The sequence below is a fragment of the Dipodomys merriami genome, unplaced genomic scaffold (genome assembly GCF_024711535.1).
Source record: "Dipodomys merriami isolate MVZ:Mamm:240054 unplaced genomic scaffold, mDipMer1.0.p SCAF_16, whole genome shotgun sequence".
Lineage (NCBI taxonomy): Eukaryota > Metazoa > Chordata > Mammalia > Rodentia > Heteromyidae > Dipodomys > Dipodomys merriami.
The window spans coordinates 13804315-13827087 of NW_027202937.1; the positions used below are offsets into that span (position 1 = coordinate 13804315).

Genomic DNA, 22773 nt, shown 5'->3' on the forward strand with positions numbered 1-22773 from the left:
TCCAAGCTCAAGAACAGCCAGGCTGAGTCTCCACTCACCTCTTTCTCTGCATCACTCTCAAAATCATCACTAATACGTCCACTTCCTTTGCTGACACAGGTACTGGGACTGGGGTGGTGAAAAATAAGGACAGATGCTCAATGACTCAGTGGCCAGTAAAAATGATGAATGAAGAAAAATGCTGAAGTGCTGTTAAAAATATAGCATTCTGAATCTGCATGGGAATATGCATTTTTCACAACTAGAAGGAATATTAGGATTAAAAAAATGAAACACTTAAGCATAAATATGGTTAAGTGTCTGTAAAAAATCTCGCTAGAACTAGGATCTTCAAAAGCTAAATACAAATATAAGTATCATCGAGAAGCTGCTTTGGACTTTAGAACAGCTTCTTAGATCAGACAACAAATTACAAGTGAGAGGAGGAAAATCACAGGAGATGAGAGCAGAGAGGCTAGGAGCAGCAGCCTCTCTCAAATCTATAGCTACTCACCCAAAAGTTTAGTGCCTCAAGCCAGGACAAGCAACTTGCTATAATGCTATTTTCAATTTCTAAAGGATTCATTACGCTGTCAGGAGTAGTGCTCCATTAGATACTTTCAAAAATAGTAATCAAGCTAATCAATGTACTGAGCCCAAACTTCTGAAGATCTATTCTTATCTTTGATACCACTAAAGATTTGTCATTAGACAATAAGCTTTCTGCCTTTTTTTTTGTACTACATTGAAAGATCTTTCCAACAGTATATGGTTTCTCTTAAGTTGAATAATCTTGAAACTATGACCAAAGCTTTTCCTAAACTCCTATAGTTTCAGATTTGTCTCCACTGTGGATTCTCTGATGTCGAATAAGACTAGACCTCTGAATAAACGCTTTCCCACACTCATTGCATTGATAGGGCTTTTCCCCTGTGTGGATTCTCAAATGTTGAATAAGGCCAGTGTTCCCATTGAAAGCTTTCCCACATTCTTTACACTTATAGGGTCTTTCTCCAGTGTGGATTCTCTGGTGTTCAATAAGGCCTGACTTCTGACTGAAGGCCCTCCCACACTCATTGCATTTGTAAGGCTTTTCCCCAGTGTGGCTCCTCTGATGACCAATAAGATGTGAACTCCGCCTGAAGGTTTTCCCACACTCATCACACTCATAGGGTTTCTCCCCAGTGTGGATTCTTTGATGTCCAATGAGGTGTGAGCTATGACTGAAAGCTTTCCCACATTCATTACATTCATAGGGTCGTTCCCCACTGTGGATTCTCTGGTGCAGAATAAGGCCCGCACTCTGACTGAAAGCCTTTCCACACTGATTGCACTGATACGGCTTCTCCCCAGTGTGGATTCTCTGGTGCAGAATCAGGCCTGTGTTTTGACTGAAGGCTTTACCACATTCCTTACAGTGATAGCGTTTTACTTTGTTGTGGATATCCTGATGGGAAAGAAGGGCTGACCTATAACTGAAGGCTTTCCCACACACATTACACTGATAGGGTTTCTCCCCAGTGTGTATTCTCCAGTGGCGAACAAGGCCTGAGCTCTGAGCAAAGCTTTTTCCACATTCATCACATTTATGTCGTCTTTCTTGTGTGGGATTTCCCCGCTGCCTCTCTAATCTGCCCAAAGGGTCTCGGGCTTCTCCTTGCTTAAGACCCCCGATAACATCCCCGTTGCATTTGGCAGCTGTCTCTCCATGTGGTTGGGTTCCAGGAGATATTACCTGTTTTGAAGCTAATTCCTTGTTCTCATTCCTGGTCTCACCGCCTGAAATAAAAATAATACACATGCCAGGCACTGGTGACTCACACCTGTATTTCTAGCCACTTTGGAGGCTGAGATCTGAGGATCACGGTTCTTAGCCAGACGAAGCAGAAAAGTCTGTGAGACTCTCATCTCTAATTACCACCACACTGGAAATGGAGCTGTGGCTCAAAGTGGTAAAGTGATAGTCTTGAGAAAAAAGCTCAGGGACAGCACCTAGGCCTTGAGTTCAAGCTCTATGACCATTAAAAAACAAACAAACAAACAAAAAACAAAAGAAAACCACACATCAAGCCAATGTCACTTTCTAGTGTCTATACTAGTAGAAAATAAATGAAGATAGGGGAAAAGGAAAGTACACATATAACAGCTGAAATACACAAAAAATTTCTATCTTCAAAATGGCTTCGTAACAGAGGGAGATATAATAGAGGCTACGTGGGGAAAAAGGGCCATGATAAGGGGGGCTACTGAAGGAGGACTAACGTGGGAAGGGCTCCACTTTGAGGTAGAAGATGGAGAATGGGAAGGAATATGAAACTACGAAAACTTAGAACTTGTAGTAAATTTAAGACAGAAATGGGTAATGCCCTGAAAAAAGGAAGAAGCATGACAGGCTTAGTTTAAAAAAAAAAAAATCTACGTAAGGATCCTATGGGAACTAGAGAGATATCAATTTCCAACTGGCAAACAGAATTAACACTCACATATAAAGTGTAAGGAATTCCTAGATTGGAAAACAAAGTAATTGGTTTTGACCTCAAGAAATCTCAACTCTGTGTCTCTCTGTTGGACTCTGAATTTAAACTTAACTATATCTTCCATAAAGTTCATAGCTACCATTTCCATAACAAACAGAAGTTCTTATATTGTAATAAACACAGCTCTCCTTACCCAGGGAGAACATATTCCTGTAATTCTCTGGCCTGTTATCTCTATTTGGATCAAGAAGCCACTCCTCTTGAATAAGAGACACAGCCATGTCTTCGATCTTCTCCAAAGTCTGAAACAAAACAAGACCCTCATTTGGGGCCTACAATTGTTTCACAGTTCAAATCCAGAGTGTCAGAAAAAACCTACTAGTATTGGGAGAGGATTAAGGTGTGGGAATGGAACATGTAAAAGGATCTAAATAGCTGGAAAGAAAAGCATTTATTGGGGTTGATCTGTCACTATGAAAAAACCTTTGGGTGTGTTCTCGAATAGGTACTGCTACAGACAGTTCTGGATGTGGGGCAGATGCCCCAAATACTTCCAATAAGAGTTATAAAGTTTTAGTGCGAAGGAGCATAACTCACCTGGAACCCTGTTGTGAGGAGTGTCGCTGTCATCTCCTGGTTTCCAGAAGTTCCTTTCTGGGAAGGGGTAGGACTCTGAGAAGTAGACATGGCTGAGAGCAGAAAGAAGCTATGAATGAGACCAGCCTTGTCTTGTAGTAGTAGGAGCCAGCACTCTCTCATTCCAAATTATTTGTACTCTAACATATGTATCCAAAGGTTGTACATCTAGAATGCTGACATCTTGACTCTGAGTCCTTAACTATGGCTGTCCACAGATAATCTTCACTTTGGCATCCTTGAACTTAGTCTGAAGTTACAGTAAAAGTTACAGTTAGCTTTCCTAACAGGAACTGTTTTCCAATTGTTTTTCTACTTCCCAAACTACTATTGTTGTGTGTATGTAAAATATTTCTTAGGTCCTGATGTCCTAGCAAAAAGCCTCAGGAGAAATAGGAGAGAATCAACTTTTTTCTGCTAATTTAAATTACGTTCTGAAATGTCCATCATGGCTGCCAGTATCTGCTCCTAATGGATATCAGGCAACTTATTACTAAAAACAATATTATACCCATCTATCATGTGTCTTTGTGCAATAAGCTTTAAAATTTCAGACAAGGAATTGTTAATTGAAAGTGCTTCTAATCTTCTTTTTTAGAAATATTAAAAATTGGGGCTGGGAAGGTGGCTCAGTGGTAGAGTGCTTGCCTTGCATGCATGAGGCCCTGGGTTCGATTCCTCAGCACCACATAAGCAGAAAAAAAAAAAGCCGGAAGTGGTGCTATGGCTCAAATGGTAGCGTGCTAGACTTGAGCTGAAGAGCTGAGGGACAGTGCCCAGGCCCAGAGGTCAGGCCCCATGACCGGACCCAAAAAACAAAATTAAAAAAAAAAAATTAAAAATTTACTTACATAAAACAAACTAAAATACACAAGTAATACAAAATGGAGAGGAAGATGAGAATTGGACACTATATTCTGTAAGAAAGTAAAGTAATTCTCAAAAAATGACGAGTGCTGGATGTCAGTGGTACATGCCTATAATCCTAGCTACTCAGGAGGCTAAGATCTGAAGATCGAGCTTCAAAGCCCGCCTGGGCAGGAATGTCTGTGAGACTCTTATCTCCAATTAACTACCAGAAAACTGGAAGTGATGCTGTGGCTCAAGCGGTAGAGCATTAGCCTTGAGCTGAAGAGCTCACAGGTACAGTGGAAGGCCCAGAATTCAAGCCCCACGACCACAAAAAAATCAAACTGGAAGCATGGCTCAAGTGGTAGAGTGCCTGCCATAAGCAAGAAAGCCGAGAATGAGGCCCTGAGTTCAAGCCCTAGTACTGGCACATGCACGTGTATGCATGTACACACATATTAAATAACAATAGGGGGAAAGGAATGCTATTTCTTAAAATAAATAACAAATCATTGTAGAAGAAACTACAGAGTTAGAAAATCACAGTAACTAACTAGTTACATTGAAACTAGTGCTTTAGCAACAAAAGTTTGATGAGGGCTAGGGTAACTGCCAACTCTAGGTATTTCTCCAGCTTACTTATTAGTTACAAAGAGGTAAACAGTAACTTCACAATGATCAGCTGAGCAATAATAGCCTTAACTACATCATCAAAAATGGTATCTTAACAGGACATATTTCTAGTGCTTTCCTGACATATATACATACACAACATGAATCTAAATGAGGCAATATCAAGCAAGCCTAATTGCAGCCATCCTAAATAATTATTTGTAATTCTTCAAAAATATCCAGATTTTCAAGGGAAAAGACTGAGGAACTACACTGATTAAGGTAACTGAGATAACTAATTTTACACTGTGATCTTAGGCTAAACTCTGGACAAAAGAATACTACTGGGATAATTGGCAAAATATGGTGGAAGACTAGATTAGTATTAGATCCATATTTCAGTTAATTGTGTTCATGTTATTGTGGCTATTTAAGAAACAGACCCTTGTTTGAGGAAAGACACATTGAAATATTCATAAAGTGGTATGATACCAGCAAAATCTCAAAAATGTCTATGTTGTAAATATGTAGGGGTAACATATATGTGTGACTACATAATTGTTTAGTTTGTTTTTCAGTTTGCCACTAGGATTAAAAGCCTATGTTTGAAGCCTAAACATTGGTCAGGTGGCAGATTTATGTCTTTCCTTTTGACTTTGCCCATCCCTAACAATGAAATCTGGCTTCTCACCACTTTCTTGAGGTTTTGGGGGCACCGGAGGTTTACGCTGGGTTGCCATAGGTTGGAGGTGAGTACGTGGTGAAGATTCTGAAGGCACTATCTCTTCCCAAAGTACCCTATGGCCATGTGCACGAGCTGGGACCTAGAAAAAAAAATGGAACAGCTGGATTATACAGCATCTCTCTGAGAAATGAAGTGAACAAACCTAATGGCCAACAGATTATCTACAGGTATTCATCTTAGGGAAGCAAGCAGCAAAATCTCCTTTATTTCTTAAGGGGCAGAAGGAATATGAACAAGTCAAGTGGCCCAGAAAAGCATTGTTTCTGTGTAGTGCTGGAAGAAAAGTTTTCCATCTATGCCCACCCTGCTACATGGAATCCATATTTTGTGTTCCTAAGCCAGGAGAAGAGAAAGAATAACAAACAGAAACTTATAAGTAGTTCCATACAGTAGCAAAAAAAAATTTAGATCAGGAAAGTAGGAAGCCTGAGCTCTGATTCATATTCACCTTTAATTATTTAGGTGTTCCCGCAAAATAATTAGAGTTCTATATGTATCAGGTTCCTATGAACAGAACAGTAATACAGTTGTGGAGAGGCTATGAGGACAAAAATGAACTATATCCTTAAAAAAAAAAAAGAATTCTACAAATATTGGATAAACCACATGATAATTATTTTTACACTCACCCAAAAGAAACCAATGCTTAGTGTTTGCTCTCCTGTAGTGAGGCCACCATCCTGCTACCCAGAGTCCCACCGTCCCAGCATACATAGTCCTACTTACAGGCCGTCCCAGTATATCAATCTGCCTTTCCAAATCCTCCAATAGGGTCACCACTTCCTCTCCATTCTCTAATTGATGTTCTTTAACCAGAGCCTGAAGCTCCTCAGGTAGAATGGTCAGGAACTGCTCGAGTACCAGTAGCTCCAGGATCTGCTCCTTGGTGTTCAAGTCTGGCCTAAGCCACTGATGGCAAAGTGCCCGGAGTTGAATCAGAGCTTCTCGGGGTCCTAGTGTCTCCTGGTAACACAATTGTCTGAAGCGTTGGCGAAATAGTTCTTGGCCAGGAGGATTACTTTCATGCAGGCCAGATTCCTGGTCCCAACCATGATCTTCCTCCACCTTGACGATCACAAGATCCTCCTCAGGAGCTTGGTCTGGTGGAGATGGGGCTGAAGGCTTTCTTGATTCTGTAGCCATTTAGGGGGAGAAGAGCTCCTTTCCACTACCTTTGTAAGAACCTTCTGGAAGCTTCAAAGGTATTTTCCAGAAGAAAAAATGACAATGTTAAAGCAAGAAAAAAGTCAGAGTAACTTACTAAGACACCTTAACAAGCACCCCTTCCCCACCATGACATGGAGTTCATCTGAGCTATTTAAATGATCCTCTTCACTGTCCAGAAATAGGTGGTCACCCCTTTAATCTTCTGTCATTCCAACAGTGCCAAGTAACCCCACAAGTAACCCCTGCCTGCTTTCTGACTAGGGATAGAGAGGAGTTAGCAACTCATGGAGGCTAGCTGAAATTCTGTGCTTAACTTCAGTTCTGCTTATTTAATTCCTTATAGCACCTGTTATACCACTGTTTCTATATGCCTCAACTTTAAATCTACCTCCTTTTCAACAGAGACTAAATTCTATATAATCTGGCTCCAAGTATCGGTAAGAACTTTCCTATTACTTTCCTCTTCTCTACCTTAACATTCAATATCCTTTTTGTGCTCTCCATCTTTCCTCCTATTTCAAGTCTAACTTCTACTCTGGATTGGAGCAATTGATCTCCAAAGAACCCGGATTCCATATAAACATTTACAATGCAAACATCTCTTCCAGAATGTTCTATAAATATAGTAGTCTTTGGACGCCAGCATCTTTCACTTAGCACATTACGTCTGATATTAATCAATGCTGTATGTGTAAGTAATTTGCTTCTTATACAAATGTATGTTTATCATTCCCCACCAGTTGAGATACTTTGACTTGTTTTAGAAATTACATAAACAAACATGTGTATATGAGTTTTTGCGTAAACAATTGTTTCCATTTGGGTAAAATATAGAAGCAAAATTATTAGTTTATAAAGTGCACATGCACTTTATAACTTTAAAGTGCATGTGCACTTTTATAACTATTTAACTTTAAAAGAAACTTTCAAACTGTCTTTGCAAGTGGCTATAATATTTTGCATTCAGCAGAGAGGATTGTGCATTGCTTCCCTATCCTCATCAGTACTTGACACTTTTTTGACTTTACAAGTGTAGTAGTATCTCATAGGTTTAATTTATGTTTCCTTACTATGTTAAATAGCTTTTAAGTGTGGTATTTTCTGTTTGTTGTTTTGTCATTTAGTTATTTGAGACACTGTTTTACTACAGGCTCCAGGCTAGCCTCAAGCTGGCAACCCTGCCTCAGCCTCCCAAATGCTGGGATTATAGGTGTGTGTGCCACTATGCCCTGGGTTTATTTCACTTTTTCCCCTTTAAGTTTTGAGACGTCCTTATATATTCTTAGTCCAAGTTCTCCATGAGATGTATGATTTACAAATATTTCTTTCCTTTCATTTAACAGTGGCAACACAAATCAGATACTTTTACCTAAGTCCCTCTTTCACAGAAAAAAAAAAAAAGGTAATAATGTACAGTTCCTGACATGTGTCTTTAAAGAAATACCCTTTATCTTTTGGGTATTACTTTTTTGGAAGAGGGTTGGTTTATAAACTTTTAACCTAATGAAAACAGATTCTTCTCAGAAAAATGCCCAAAGATAGAAAAAGTTTTACATTCAATTGTAAAAGAGTTTACACATTTGACACTTGCTCAAAAATGTTAGGAAGGTTTTAAAAAATCTCTATTTAGAGAAGATGGAGAGAAAAGTGAGGGTATTTGAACATTTTCTTCAAGGCTAATAGTACATAGAGCAAAAAGGGCAAGCTACAAGTTGGAAGAACCAAGGAACAAGAGATAAAGTTAAATATGGCTATTTAAATCGGAGGCCTAATTCATGCAGTTTGACAAAATAATGAGATTTGGGGGTGAATTTGAGCCAGATGCCAAGATTCTGAGGTGGGGGGGTACTTGAGAATGTGCTTCTATATAGTTACAGTCTTCTATGTTTTCTTATAAATTTTTCTAAAGTTAAGGTTCATTTCTAACTACTGAAAAGCTGGCCATCTTACACTCAATCATTGTCAACAGTAGCTGTCAAATATTTCAAAATGAAATGTATACCTCCTCAAGAACATTATATTGTTAATGTGGTATTAAAAGTCTCTCAATAGTGACACTGATGAAAATCACTTAATTGTCTTGCTTGTTCCCATTTCATACCAAATCAGCTAACAGTTGTGTTTTCCTCAGCTTGGATTTATTTTTCTACATAGCCATGTATATATGTGGGACAGGATAGCCTCAAACTGGCGATCCTCTTGCCTCAACCTCCTAAGTTCTATGAGTATTCTGCACCACCATCCCTGACCCTTTCCTTCTTTTCAGTGGCTAATACTACATTTTTTAGTCCTTCTTTTAGTCCATCTATTCTTTAATCCTTCCTTCTCCCATCAGCACATTTTTGAGAAAAAAAGTCTATAACCAAGTACAAAATTAGTTCACTATGTATCTTCCTCTTTAATAACTTTGTGTGTACGTATTTGTATTAACTTGGTAAGCATCTGTGTATAAAAACTACTTGTTACACATTCTCCTTCAAGAATAAGTCATGTTTATTGATTTATAAACTTAAAAGAGATCATTTTAGTGCTTCTTCTGGATCTCAAAATAACTGAACAGCAGAATTTTTTTCAATAGATGTAAAAGGAAGGAATTCTCAGTCTAAGTCTGAGAAATGTTTGGGGGAAAAAATCCAGGCCTTAAAAATGAAGGAATGGTAGATGAAGCAAATATTATGTTTTGTAGTTATCTCCAGATGCACTAGCTGAATCCATCATCCATCATACTTTACATTTTCAATAGCAATTTAGAATGTGTGCATTTGGTAATAATGATGCTTACATACAAATACTCTGGGCGAACTAATCAAACTGCAAATATGTTTTGAGAGATGGGGAAGCCGAATTACTCAATGGATGTCTCTCCCAAATAGTTCTAAGTTGTTTTCTTCCTAAGTGCCCTGAAATCGATTGTTAGTACCCTGAAATTAAATGTCCCTTTATCCTCAAACTTTGAAAATGTTTCTTCCGTACAAGTATCCATTCAACACTGCCATTTTCCAAATAGACTAAAAAGAGTAGAGTAACTTCAACAACAACAATTAAAAAAAAAAAAGAGGGGTGGCGGGGGGGGGGAATTTAATGGATAACTGTAGTTCGGAAGCAAAACACACACACACACTCAGACCATGGAAAGAGCTGGACAAAAGATATCGTGAGGGCAGTTCCCTGACACCACAAATAAGATCGACTGCAAAACAACAGCAGAAAACGATTGGCTATGGAGAAAGCGAATCCCATAAAGGATCCTCTCGTAAAAAGTTTGGGGACACAGACTCCGCCTGCGACGGCAGCTGGGGCGGACCCACGGCGCGATCGCGGACCTCGGGGAAGCGGACCCCGCCACAGGCCCGTCCGCAGCTGCGGCCTGATCCGGCCACAAAGCGACCCTCTTCCTCCAGCCCGGAGTCCGGTCGTACTCACCGCGAGTCCCAGGGGCCGCAGGGGATGGGAGAGGCCGTCTGCCGAGGGTGAACAGATCCCGCGGGAGCGCGGGGCTGGGAGGACCGCGCGCAAGACGGCACTTGGACCAGGGGCCCCCCAGCCACTAAGTTCCAAACCCACAGAGGTACAGCACCGGCCAGCACGCATTTTGCCCCAAAGGCACTTCCGGAAGCTCTCTAGGAATCCAGGAGGTCTGAGAGCTCTATGGTTGGCCGAAGAACGGGACGCTGGCACCAAACTCCTTTCAGGCACAACTGGGTGCCAGGCAGTGTGGCTGCCCCGGGCCTTGAACATCGAAGGAATAAGATCTTCGCGCCTCTGACTAGTGTTGGACTGGCGTAGGCAGGCAAGGGTAACGCCCTCTTCTTCCAGGATAGATCTGCAAGTGTGCAGAGGCCCAAGGTGGAACTGGTACAGTGTATCCAGGTCTCCATTATTGACTGAAAATTTAAGAAATCCCTGCTAATCGTATTTTATAGGTCTGTGAATGCCCTATGGCACTTAGGAACTGTACACCTTACACTATACATTGTTGAAAAAGTAATTGAACATACATTCTTTGTGTCTACATATTTCACAGGCTTTACGTATTTCAATCGTAGAAAACTTTCCCACTTTTATTTTTGCCGGTCCTGGGAACGGTCCCTTAGCTTTTTTGTTTTTGCTCAAGGCTAGCCTGGCAGTCTTCCACTTGAACAACAGCTCCACTTCCAGCTTTTCAGTGGTTAGTTGAGGGCTGGGAAGGTGGCTCAGTGGTAGAGCGCTTCCCTTGCATGCCTGAGGCCCTGGGTTCGATTCCTCAGCACCACATAAGAAAAAAGCTGGAAGTGGCGCTGTGGTAGAGTGCTAGCCTTGAGCTGATGAGCTGAGTTACAGTGCCCAGACTCAGAGTTGAGGCCCCACGACCGGACCAAAAAAAAAAAAAAAAAAAAAAAAAAAAACAACTCAGTGGTTAATTGAAGATAAACATTTCACTTTCCTGCTTCAGATGGCTTCAAATTGGGATACTCAGATCTCAGCCTCTAGAGTAGTTAGTATTACTAGTGCCCATTATCGCTTATTTAAAAACAAGAATACATTTATAAGTTTCTAATCCTAATGTTAAGTTACACTTGCAGGATCCTAATGTTAAGACCATAAAATCCAGGAAACAAGTTTATGTTCATTCTTTATATACTTGTACAAAGATTTTTTTACTTTTCAGAGTATATAGGAATGGCAGGAGTCAGAGTAGTTGTAGATAGTGTCATTGTTGCTTTGGCCCTATGATTTTATTTCTCTGTACCTTTCCCAATCACTTAAAAAAAAGTTGGTGTCCCTCAAAACTTCACCTTTTGCTCTTGCAGGCAGTAACCTCCAGTGTTTTTAGCTCTCCCTAATTTCTGATCCCTCCCTCATTTTTGTCCACCCATCGGGATCAGATATTAGTCTTAATATGTTTTAAAGGGTTTGCCATCTAATCATCACAACAAAACAAGCAAACAGTACAACCCAGGAAGTTAGTTCAATGTTTCTGGACCTTGTGACCAAAACACTTATTTTGAATTAATTTTTAGTGCACTTTAGTTTTTCTTTTTCTTTCATATCTCTTACCTTCTACTTGGGTTAAAATGGGTTGGTAACTAGTGACAATATGGGAGAGGAAAAAAACCAAACTAACAAACCAAAGAGATTGAAGCCAGTGCAGTGGCTCATATATTCTTAACCACTTGGGAATCTTGAGATTGGGAGGTTCACAATTCCAGGCCAGCTCAGATAGAAAAGTTCATAAGACCCATCTCAGTGGGAAAGGCTCAGTGTATTGATGCAGCAACTAAGGCAAAACAAAAAACAAAACAAAACAAAAACCCAGGGGCAAAAAGGGTTTGAAACTTGGCTGAATCAGTAGAGTACCTGCCTAGCAAGCTCCAAGCACTGGCCCACTTTCTCTTCCCTTCTGAAAAATTCAGAGTTCTAGTATGTCACCAGTCAAGTTTTGAGGGGCACCAAAAAATGTTAAAGCAAAAGTAAGATGACTCTGGACCTTTGCAATAGAACAAGAAAAGGGAAAAATAAAGATGGACAGCAATACTTAGGAATAAACTATAGTGAAGTTCTTTCCCCGGAGAGTGTTTTTCATTTTTGGAAATTGTAGAGGTCCCCAGCTTGTCTGTGGTCTCTTGCTTACTCACCTTATTTTTTTTTTCGCCAGTTCATGGGGCCTGAACTCTGTCCCTCAGCTCTTCAGCTCAAGGCTAGCGCTCTACCACTGGAGCCACAGCACCACTTCCAGCTTTTTTGCTTATGTGGTGCTGAGGAATCGAACCCAGGGCCTCATGCATGCGAGGCAAGTGCTCTACCACTGAGCCACCTTCCCAGCCCCTGCTCACTCACTTTAAAAGTAAGTGCTGCCTGTTATATAATTTCCAAATTGCTGAAATGCTTGATGAAATATTGGAATAAGAGACCAGCAGAATCAGCAGCATTCTTTGAAATTGTTCATCTCTACTATCATACCCATCATCCTAGATTCTAATTACTCATACCTGTGATGTTAATTGCTAAGACCCTATCTCTAAGTATCTTAGATATGGTTATACACATGTAGATTCTGCTGCCAAAGTTTTTTAATGATGGCTGAAGCTTTGTTCAGATTTGTAAGGTCTCTACTTGCACCTTTTCAGTAGAATTTATTTGCTAAATGAATTCTCTGATGTCTAATAAGAGCTGAACTTACACGGAAGGGCCTCCCACATTCATCACACTCATAGGGTTTTTCACCTGTGTGGATTCTTTGGTGCTGAATAAGACCTGTGCGCCCACTGAACTCTCTCCCACATTCTTTACACTTATAGGGTTTCACACCAGTGTGTACTCTACGGTGTCCAATGAGATGTGAAAGTTGAATGAAAGCTTTTCCACATTCATCACATTTATAGGGCTTTTCACCAGTGTGAGTTCTCCTGTGTTTACTAAGGTCTGAGCTATTACGGAAACTTTTTCCACATTCATCACAGTTATATCGTCTTCTTTGCTTCTGTTGCCATTCTAATCTCCCCTCATTTTTCATTGAATCTTTGGATTCAGGATAATAAGGAATATCTTTGGTGAGTCTGTTGTTTATCTCCTCAAGGAATTCCATATCTTTGGGCATATCTTCATGTGATGATACTTCTTCCTTAATCCTAGTTTTACTATCTGTAACAAACAGTACATAAATAAGTCATTCTATATGTGTGAAGCAAAAGAAAGAACATATAAATAGTATAAATGTATTATAAAACAAGCTGGGTGCTGGTGACTCATACCTGTAATCCTAGTCAGGAGGCCAAGATCTGAGAATAGTGGTTGGAAGCCAGCCCAGGCAATAAAGTCCCTGAAATTCTTATCTCCACTTTAATTGCCAGCCATTGCTGTGGCTCAAAGTGGTAGAGTGCAAGTCTTGAGCAAAATAGCTCAGGAACAGTGCCCAGGCCCTGAGTTCAAGCCCCACAACCATCAAAAAGAAGTATGAGAAGTCATAACACGTATATCATAATTTGGTACCATCATAAGTGAGGATAACAGAGCAGGATAGATTATTGAGAAAATTTTTGAAGGAAAAATAAAATTTGTGTAATAAGGAAGGATTTGTTCTTCTAGAATGAATGGCATCAATAGATGCAACCCCTAGACCTTTGGCTACTGCAGAACTAGGGGCCAAAATAAACTTAACATATGCAGCCTGTGGTACTGTATTATTAGCAACACATGGTCACAAAACTCTAGTTCCTTACCACTGTCAGATTCCTGTTTCAGTGGAGTCTTCTTTGATTGAGGCTGGCTATTCAGTGACTCATATGGCTTTTCCAAGGCAACCAATTTGTCCATGAATGTGTCCTTGCTTTCTGAATCGTCTGCAATCTGAGAAACAGGTGGTATAATTGAGTATGTCAGATTTTGTGGGAACTGAAAAAACTTTAGATAAAAGATTCATAGAAGCCCCTGCATAGAAAAGGTGACAGATTTTGAATCAATTTTATATTGCAATGATTAGAAGAAAGCTTAATCTATATAGTTCAGGACTTTGGTCCCTTTTCCCAGTGATCTTATAGGGGTATAGGATCATCAACTTGGGATTTGGACAGTACTTGAGAAATCATCTGACCTATTAAAGGGAGATTTTTATCCAATATGGTAGCTATAGAAAAATATTACTTAAAATGTAGCTAGTATGAACTTGAGTATGCTAAATGTAAAATACATAAGAAATTTTGAAAATGTTAAAAATATATCATGTTAAGTACTGATTACATAATTACATATTTTAGATTAAATAAAATTTATTTCATTTAAATAAAATGATTAGAAAAATCCTGGATGACTAGAAAATTTACAAATATAGCACACATGCACTAAATATATACATATATATATTTTTAAATTTTTGGATGGTGCTGTGTATAATGTCTTGGACATCTACTTGAATCCTCATGAATACATTTATGGAAGGCAGATACTTAATGCCTAATCTAATTTATTTGGATTTATTTATAGTCACATTAGGAAAGTTTTCATTTTCCTCAGGTATCTATTTGCTTTCCTAAAACTTCCTACTGATCCTACTCTGCCTAGAATCAGTCTGTTCCCTAGTGTATCTTGTCTTCATAAAGCCACATTTTAGTTATTTATATCTCTCCCTAAACCTTGTTTTTCTCAAGGTTATACATATTGAATACCTTCAGTTATTTCTTTTATGTGCCTTTTGTTTTGTTTTGGTCCACACACCCTAATCATTCCCAGCCAACAATCACCCCATCACACCTGCTTTTCCGGCTCAAGCTCTCTTTCCAGATCCTCCAGCACCGTCACTACATCATCTCCAGACTCCGGATGGTGGACCTGCACCCATGCTTGCAGGTCCCTAGGCAGAATGCTCAGGAATTGTTCCAGCACCAGCAGGTCTAAAATCTGCTCCTTGGTGTGCCATTCTGGCCTCAGCCACTGGCTGCAAAGCTCCCTGAGCTGAGTAAGAACTTCCCGGGGTCCAGATGCATCTTGATAGCAGAGCTTCCTGAAGTGCTGCCTGAAGAGTTCCCTCCGATAAGGACTGTACTTCTGTGACACGGAGTCCTGTCCCCAGTGACAGCTCTCTGCATTCACTTTCAAAAGACCTTTTTGTCCTTCAGGTTCCACAGCTACAGCCATTCTGGGTTTTTCAGATGAATCCTCCCTCTGGGATCTTGGCCTTAAAGACACTCCTACGGCATAAAAAGTTGTTACATACAGAAAGGATGAAGTCTGTTGCAATGATAAGAAACACACTAATAAAGCCACTAGAACTGAGTCTCAGAAAACTAGTCTCATGCGATGCTGTAAAAAAGAACAGTGGGACAGGGACATGATTTGAATCTGTGTTCTGCTGTAGCATGTAGAAGTTACTTTTCTAGACTAGAATGCAGATCCTCAAGTATCTCACTGGGTGGAGGTACAGATTAAATGACAAAAGGTCTGCAGGGTGTTGGGTTTTTAAAAAGAGGTAGCCGAGTAAGAACTGCACCGGCACTCACGTGGTATTCAGGTAAGGGGTTGGTTTATTCAGTAGACCTGCTGGCATCAGGCAAGGGTGGCACTCCACGTGGCTGGGAAAGAGAGAGAGCAAGAAAAGAACAGAGAGAGAGCTAGAATAGAACAGAGAGAGCAAGAAAAGAGTAGCAAGAGAGCGTCTGGGCCTGGGCTAGGCCTTATGTAGGGTATGGGTGGGGAAAGGTGTGGCCACATCAAATTCAGATGTGACCTCTTCCAGGTGTCCCAGTTGCCTAGGTAACGCAGGTACTGGGTGGAGACTTTGCTGCGAGGAGGGTGGAGTCTGCTGGCCATCCAGGAGCAGACCTTACATTCCAGCCTTTTAATAATTATGAAATAGGGCGAGGATTCTCTCTGGCTACTTCCTGCTGACAAGGGGCGTCAACAATAGGGGTAAAAGGCTGGAATTTGGTCCCCTCCCAGAGAAGGCAGTGGGCAGCAGCTGTCCCTTGGTAGCGTTGAATCCTTAGATGAAGTCAGGAGAAGTCTCATGAGCATTGAGGGGCTGGAAAAAAATACTAGAGAGCAAATAAATGGCAAGAGGAAAGATTTGGGGCTGAAAATGTTGGTAGAAATGTCCCTAGTTACTTCTGACATCTGGCGACTAGGTAGAGAAGTCAGGTGACAAAGGCAAGAATATAAATTCCTGTTCAGTTAATAGGTAGACAGGTATAGACATTGGCTGGGTAGGCTTCTTACTTCCACTGACCTCCAGGCTCTGGTTAATTTTGAAAGGGCAGGCACAAAGTAGCTGATGTGACATCTCTTACTCCTCTCCATGTTCCCTTGTTCCCCAGACTGACAGTCTAGGTGCTAGTTGCTGGGATGGCTTGTCCCAGTTGGTATTCAAGGAGGTTTGAACTCAAGGCCTGGGCACTGTCCCTGAGCACTTCTGCTCAAGGCTAGTACTGGACCACTTTGAGTTATAGTACCACTAATATTCAAGGAGGTTGAACTCAAGGCCTGGGCACTGTCCCTGAGCACTTCTGCTCAAGGCTAGCACTGAACCACTTTGAGTTATAGTACCACTTGCAGAGTTTAGCTGGGAGACGGAGTCTTAGGGATTTTTCAGCCCGGGCTGGCTTTGAACTGAAATCTTTGCCACAAAAGCCCTTTATTATTTCCAATTAAAGCAACAAGGAGATCAAGTAGAATAAGTAGAGCTTACCTGCTCCTATCAAGAACTGACCAACAAATATTCTGCAATGACAAAACTCATTAGATGTGATGAGAATTTTAGCATAGATATGCCCAGTATTTTAGAACCATGTAGTCAGTAGTAGAATACACAACACAAAACAAAAAAGGCAAAACTCAAAACCTAAAATTTTGACAACATTTAGACATCTTTGCTAGCAAAGCACATCAGATGGTTGGGCCTCAGTTACCAGGGCCTGTGAAAAGAGCAACTTGTTAGCAAGGCACCTTAGAATAGATGGAGTAGTAAACTTAGTGGAAGGTTAAGGATCAGCTGGGGCCAAACCCTTAACCCACCACATGGCCAAGATGGCGAATCTCTGAAAGAATGCAAAGAAAGCCTGAACAAATAGATCAAGCCTATATTGGCTAGCCTTTGAGAGGGAAGTCCCTGGTCCCCAGCCTGCGTTGCACTCTTCAAGGCACAAGCCAAAAAGTTGTAGAAAAAAGGGTAGAAAGTTGGACATGAATGGCAGAGAGAGAGCAAAGAGAGCCTGAAATTAAACAAACTTCTGACCATTTACCATTGCAGTAGCAAAAACTGTGTACTTCTGAGAATGGCATAAAAATGAGGCTCTCTGGCTTTACCAGGGAGTGCAGGAGACATTTCAAAGGGGTTTCACGGCTCAGGCGTGACTCGCAGCACCCCATTAAATGAGTAGAGTCAGTCTGGTGAGTGAAGGAGAGCTGACCAGGCAGAAGCGGCATCCCGACTTCCCCCAGAGCCCTTTAGAGAGAAATGGCCAAGCCCCCAAAGCCAAGCATCCTCGGCTTCAGAGGTGACCGGCCTTTCAGCTAAAGGCTGTAGGAGCTCTCTGGCATGGCGCCACGTCTGGACAGAGACTGAGCAACAGAGAGCCGTAGAGTAGTTTTACTCACCAGAGTAGAGAAGTGGTGTGGACGTGGATGTGAAGGCAGCAATGGTATCGATGCGTTGATTCCGCCGCAGACAGACTGGTTCGCAAAAGGCCGTCAGAACTGTGGGTATTCCTCAGAGCAAAAAGGGAAGAACAAAAAAAGAAAAGAGGAAAAAACAGAGAAATCCCAGCTATCCTGACTTTAAGCCTTTATCCGAGTCACGGCACCATTTATGTTAGGTTTTTAAAAAGAGGTTGCCGAGTAAGAGCTGCACCAGCACGCACGTGGTATTCAGGTAAGGGGTAGGTTTATTCAGTAGACCTGCTGGGACCAGGCAAGGGTGGCACTCCACGTGGCTGGGAAAGGCCTGGGACTGAGAGAGAGCTGGGAAAGAGAGGAAAGAGCTAGAAAAGAGCAGAAAGAGGGGTAAGAACAGCAGCACTCACGTGGTATTCAGGTAAGAGGTAGGTTTATTCAGTAGACCTGATGGGACCAGGCAAGGTTGGCACTCCACGTGGCTGGGAAAGAGAGCAAGAAAAGAACAGAGAGAGAGCTAGAATAGAACAGAGGGAGCAAGAAAAGAGCAGCAAGAGAGCGTCTGGGCCTGGGCTAGGCCTTATGTAGGGTATGGGCGGGGAAGGGTGTGGCCACATCAAATTCAGATGTGACCTCAGCGGATGCAGACGTGACCTCTTCCAGGTGTCCCAGTTGCCTAGGTAACGCAGGTACTGGGTGGAGACTTTGCTGCGAGGAGGGTGGAGTCTGAGGGCCATCCAGGAGCCGACCTTACACAGGGTACCTGGCTTGTCAGCTGCCCAAAGTAAGTACTGTACTGAACAAACTACTATTGAGTTGTTAAAAGGCTCTTCGAGATGCACAGGTCTCCTTCCGCCCAGGCTTTTCAGGAAGGTCGGCCCAAATCCTCTTTTGTAGGTCTGTCGCCCTGGGGGTCAGCACTGGAGCCTACACAGCCCACGACAGGAGGGTGTGCGGACAGTGCAGCTGCTGACCACAGTTGTGCTTTGTTCCCTCCTTTGCTCCATTTGGGACCTGGGGGAAGGGGGGTCCGAGAAACACTCACCTCGCACGTCCAGAGGCACAGGTGACACGGCCAGCGTCCCCACAGCAGCCCTAAACAAAAGGCTCGACTCAAGGAGACCAATTGGCTCCCAGCGTGGCCTCGCTGGCACTTCCGGGCCGCTCTAGGAACCCGAGCCTCGATGGCAGCCCCAGGGCTTCTTGCCGCGCTCTCCCTTGGAGGACCAAATTACTGGCCCTTTAACAAAATCTTCCACCCGTCTCGAGATTTTTTTTTTTTGTTACTATAAAACAAGTAATTTAACCAAGTAATGCATTTGCATAAGCTTATTAAAAAGAAACGACCCCACGTGTCCAGTTTTGACAAATTCAACTGTTTATCTTAACAGATCCTTCCATAGATTTATTGCACAAACATGTATTATCTTCGTTTTGTTCCTGCGACACAAACTGCTGCGTTTCATCACTTTGCCTCTTTTCCCTCCTACCGACTGATCTTGTACATAAAGGATGTCCTGGATCTTGCTAAAATAGAACAACTGCATAGTATTCAGTTGTCTATATGTGCCACAATTTAAGAACTACCCCCAGTAATGTTGCTACCATTGCAAAAATCAGTCAACCTACATCACATGTGTAAGGATATATTAGTCCATATTAGAATTACTCGATTGTAAAGTGAGGACATTTGACTTCTGTTAGTATCAAATCGTCAATCTTGAAAGCCATTGGCTATGCTCTTGTCTACCTATATTGTCAACACAGTGCTGTGTTTTGATAGTCATTAATATGATGAATGAAAAATATTGTCCTGACTGTGTCCACAATTCATTTGTGAGGTCCTCCATGAGCAATCTATTCATGTTGCATCATTTCAATCTCACCCCAAACTCCCTATTTCCTTTATTTTCTCCTTAGCATTTGAGCAAATGTTGAAGGACCTAAAGGAATGGGCCATTAGGAATAAAAATGTTTCAGGAAAAGGGAGAACAAACGCAAAAGTCGACAGTGGAGTTTGTTTGCAGTTTATAGCATTTTATGTCAAATAAGCAAATATGACATAGATGATATATCTAGAAAAGGCACATTTTCAGAACTGTAGGGACAGTATATACCCAGTTAATAAAGCACAAGTTCCAAATCAAGTCAAAAGGACACAGGCTTCCAATGCAGATGTAATCTTTTATAGGTAATTCTATTCTGACTCAATAACTATATAGGTTTTTAAATGATGGATAACAGTCTAGGCATTCTTTGTAGGTGAGCACAAAGATCTATATAGATACAGACTTCAATATAAATCCTGTTCTTTTCCACAAGAGAATGAAGACAGGAAATAGTAAATGCATATAGTATAAGTAAGTATAAAACATTAGGATGAAAATGACTATGTATGTCCTCCCCCACGGTATAACCCCTATTTTCACTGTATTTGATGTTGGTATAATTTGTGGAGGGGAAGGGAAAAACAAATTGTTTAAACAGGGATACAGGTGTACCCATTGCAACAATGAAATGTACAAGATGCTATGTCCAAAAATGAATTTTACAACTTTGGCGGAAGCAGGGGAGGGGGGGTTGTGGTGTAGTCATGGAGATGGAAGGGTAGGGATGGTAAGGGAAAAACAAAAGAGGAGACAACAATGCTTGATAAGAAATGTACTCATTACCTTGCTCATGTAATTGTAACCCCTTTATATGGTATTTTCACAATAAAAACTTATTAATAATAAAAATGACAATCTACCCCTTATTTTACCAATGTCTAATATGGATTCTTCACTATGTGTAGATTAATTTATTCAAATTTCAATGTAGATACCATGCTCCTTCTTTCCTACATGTCTTCTTCTAAGATCTTGACTATTCTCATTGGTGCCATGTAAAGTCTCAACCATGTTCAAGACATAACCATGTTATGTGTTGTCATTTTCTTACAGCTCAATTTGACCACTGACATGTTCACCAGTATCTTCTTTTTGATCTTACCATTTATTTGAACTGTTCAAAAAATAATGACATTATTCCTTAGTGTTTCTCATGTACAACACTATAATTACCTATACTTACTGACTCTAAGAGGAGGAGAGTAATGGAAAGCATTCTATTTTGTGCTCTTGGTGGTATACATGAATGTAAATCTGGACTGTGGGAGTTGTCTTCATGATACACTTTATTGATGATTTTATATTTTATTGTGGCTTTTCAGGGACTCAAAGAGTATCTATTTACATCAGAAAAATGCCAGAATGGATAAGCTGTGATTATATTACTTTGCTATTGACAATTCAAATAAAGATCTCACTAGGTTTTCTCTTTTGTTGAACTCCTTTCAGTCCAGGTAAGTTATTGGGAAAAGATTTTTCTCTGACCCAGAGTTTTTCTTAAGGCTCCCTTCAGCTCGTTGTTCCTTAGGCTATAAATGAAGGGATTCAGTACAGGGGCTACAATCATGAAAATTACTGATGCAGCTGAGTCTCTTTCAGTTGAATGGTTGGATGAAGGACTCATATAGACTCCTGTGATTGCTCCATAGAAAAGAACAACCAAGGTGAGGTGAGATCCACAGGTGGAGAAGGCCTTGAGTTTTCCTTGGGCAGAAGGTATTTTCATCACAGCAGAGACAATTCGACTGTAAGATACCAGGATACACACTGAAGGAACTACAAAAATCAGCCCCACCACAGCTAGAACCATCAGCTGATTAAGGCTAGTATCTGAACAGGAGAGAAGGAGGAGAGAATTGACATCACAAAAGAAGTGGTGGATGATATTGTCAGAACAGAAGTGCAGAGAGGCCATCATGAGAGTATGTAAGAGAGGGTTCAAAGTGGCAACGACCCAAGGTACAGCCACCAGAGAGGCACAGAGACGCTGTGTCATAATGGTGAAGTAATGCAAAGGATGACAGATGGCCACATAACGGTCATAGGCCATCACTGTGAGAAGAAAGTTGTCCATGTTGGCAAACATCATACAGAAATACATCTGAGTAAGGCATCCAGAATAGGAGATCGATTGAGTCTGGGTTTGAATGTTCAGAAGCCTTTTGGGGACTGTAGCTGAAGGAAGACAGAGGTCTACCAAGGACAGATTGGCAAGGAAAAAATACATGGGTGTGTGAAGGTGAGGAGTTGAGCCAATGGCCAGCAAGATGAGCAAGTTTCCAAAGAGTCCTGTTAAATAGAGACACAAGAAAACTGCAAAGAGGAGTGCCCGATGCCCTGGCCAATTTGAGAAGCCCAGGAGGAGAAATTCAGAGACATTTGTCTGGTTTTCCTTTTCCATTGCTTGCATCTGAGTGAAGACCCAGAGAGTGAAATTAAATTTTTGCTTGGTTAAAAAATCTCTTACTAGTTTTGTATGTTCACCCTGGTCTTAATTCTATTTACCAACTAGTCTTTCTTGGCCCCCTTATCTTGTCTCTGGTACTCTCTGCCAATACTTACGTATATCCTTCTACCTCACCAGTTGTCTGTACATCTGTCCTTTACTGGAAACTCTACTTACCTTAGATTTCTATAGGATCTGTACTTTTTTTTTTTTTTTTGGTGCCAGTCCTGGGACTTGAACTGAGGGCCTTGGTACTCTCCCTGAGCTTTATTAGTGCTCTACCACTTGAGCCACAGTTCCACTTCTGAATATTTTGATAGTTAATTGGAGATAATCTCATGGACTTTCCTGCCTGGGCTGGCTTCCAATCCTTAGATCTCAATCTCTTGAGTAGCTAGGATTATAGGTATGTGCCACTGCCTCCTGCCTATCTTAAAATTTTTTTTTTTACAACATAGATTTGGGGCAAGTTCATGCCCACTAGCATGATTTTTTTCTGATATATTTCCTTTTATTTTCAACTATACTTATTACTAACCACTCTACACTTTTGAATGATTCTGTTAAAGATTTTTTTTTTTTTTTTGTCGGCCGTGGGGCTTGAACTGATTCTGTTAAAGATTTTTTTTTTTTTTTTTTGTCGGCCGTGGGGCTTGAACTCTGGGCCTGGGCACTGTCTCTCAGCTCTTCAGCTCAAGGCGAGCGCTCTACCACTTGAGCTACAGCGCCACTTCCGGTTTTCTGGTGGTTTATTGGAGATAGGAGTCTCATGGTCTCTCCTGCCCGGGCTGGCTTTGAACCGCAATCCTCAGATCTCAGCCTCCTGAGTAGCTAGGATTACAGGCGTGAGCCACCAGCACCCGGGGATTCTGTTAAAGATTTTATATGATTACT

The 22773-nt window shown here is 41.2% G+C and overlaps 2 protein-coding genes and 1 long non-coding RNA gene across 11 annotated transcripts in view; 1 reads left to right on the forward strand and 2 right to left on the reverse strand.

The window, feature by feature from the left end:
* Positions 1 to 18685, reverse strand: part of Zkscan8 (zinc finger with KRAB and SCAN domains 8) — a 31841-nt gene extending 13156 nt beyond the window's left edge. The window contains exons 1-6 of one of the 9 annotated variants that reach the window (XM_070024360.1): positions 9889 to 10052; positions 6025 to 6492; positions 5245 to 5377; positions 3054 to 3145; positions 2650 to 2758; positions 803 to 1758 (exon numbers count right to left, since the gene is read on the reverse strand). In XM_070024360.1, coding sequence (XP_069880461.1) covers positions 803 to 1758; positions 2650 to 2758; positions 3054 to 3145; positions 5245 to 5377; positions 6025 to 6441 — 1707 coding nt within the window. In that variant the 5' untranslated portion in view covers positions 6442 to 6492; positions 9889 to 10052. The other 8 variants (XM_070024356.1, XM_070024353.1, XM_070024350.1 and 5 more) reach the window with 8 other exon arrangements.
* Positions 18265 to 22773, forward strand: part of LOC138828349 (uncharacterized) — a 57615-nt gene continuing 53106 nt past the window's right edge. The window contains exon 1 of the long non-coding RNA XR_011372229.1: positions 18265 to 18328. This is a non-coding gene — a long non-coding RNA (uncharacterized lncRNA). The remainder of the gene's footprint in view (positions 18329 to 22773) is intronic.
* LOC138828324 (putative olfactory receptor 1F12P) lies at positions 20893 to 21834 on the reverse strand. The gene has a single exon (XM_070024364.1). It carries the CDS (start codon positions 21832 to 21834, stop codon positions 20893 to 20895), a length of 942 nt encoding a protein of 313 aa, XP_069880465.1.

Coding starts and splice junctions, on each gene's coding strand:
- LOC138828324 (XM_070024364.1), bottom strand. CDS start 21,834: ATGGAAAAGGAAAACCAGACAAATGTCTCTGAATTTCTCCTCCTGGGC.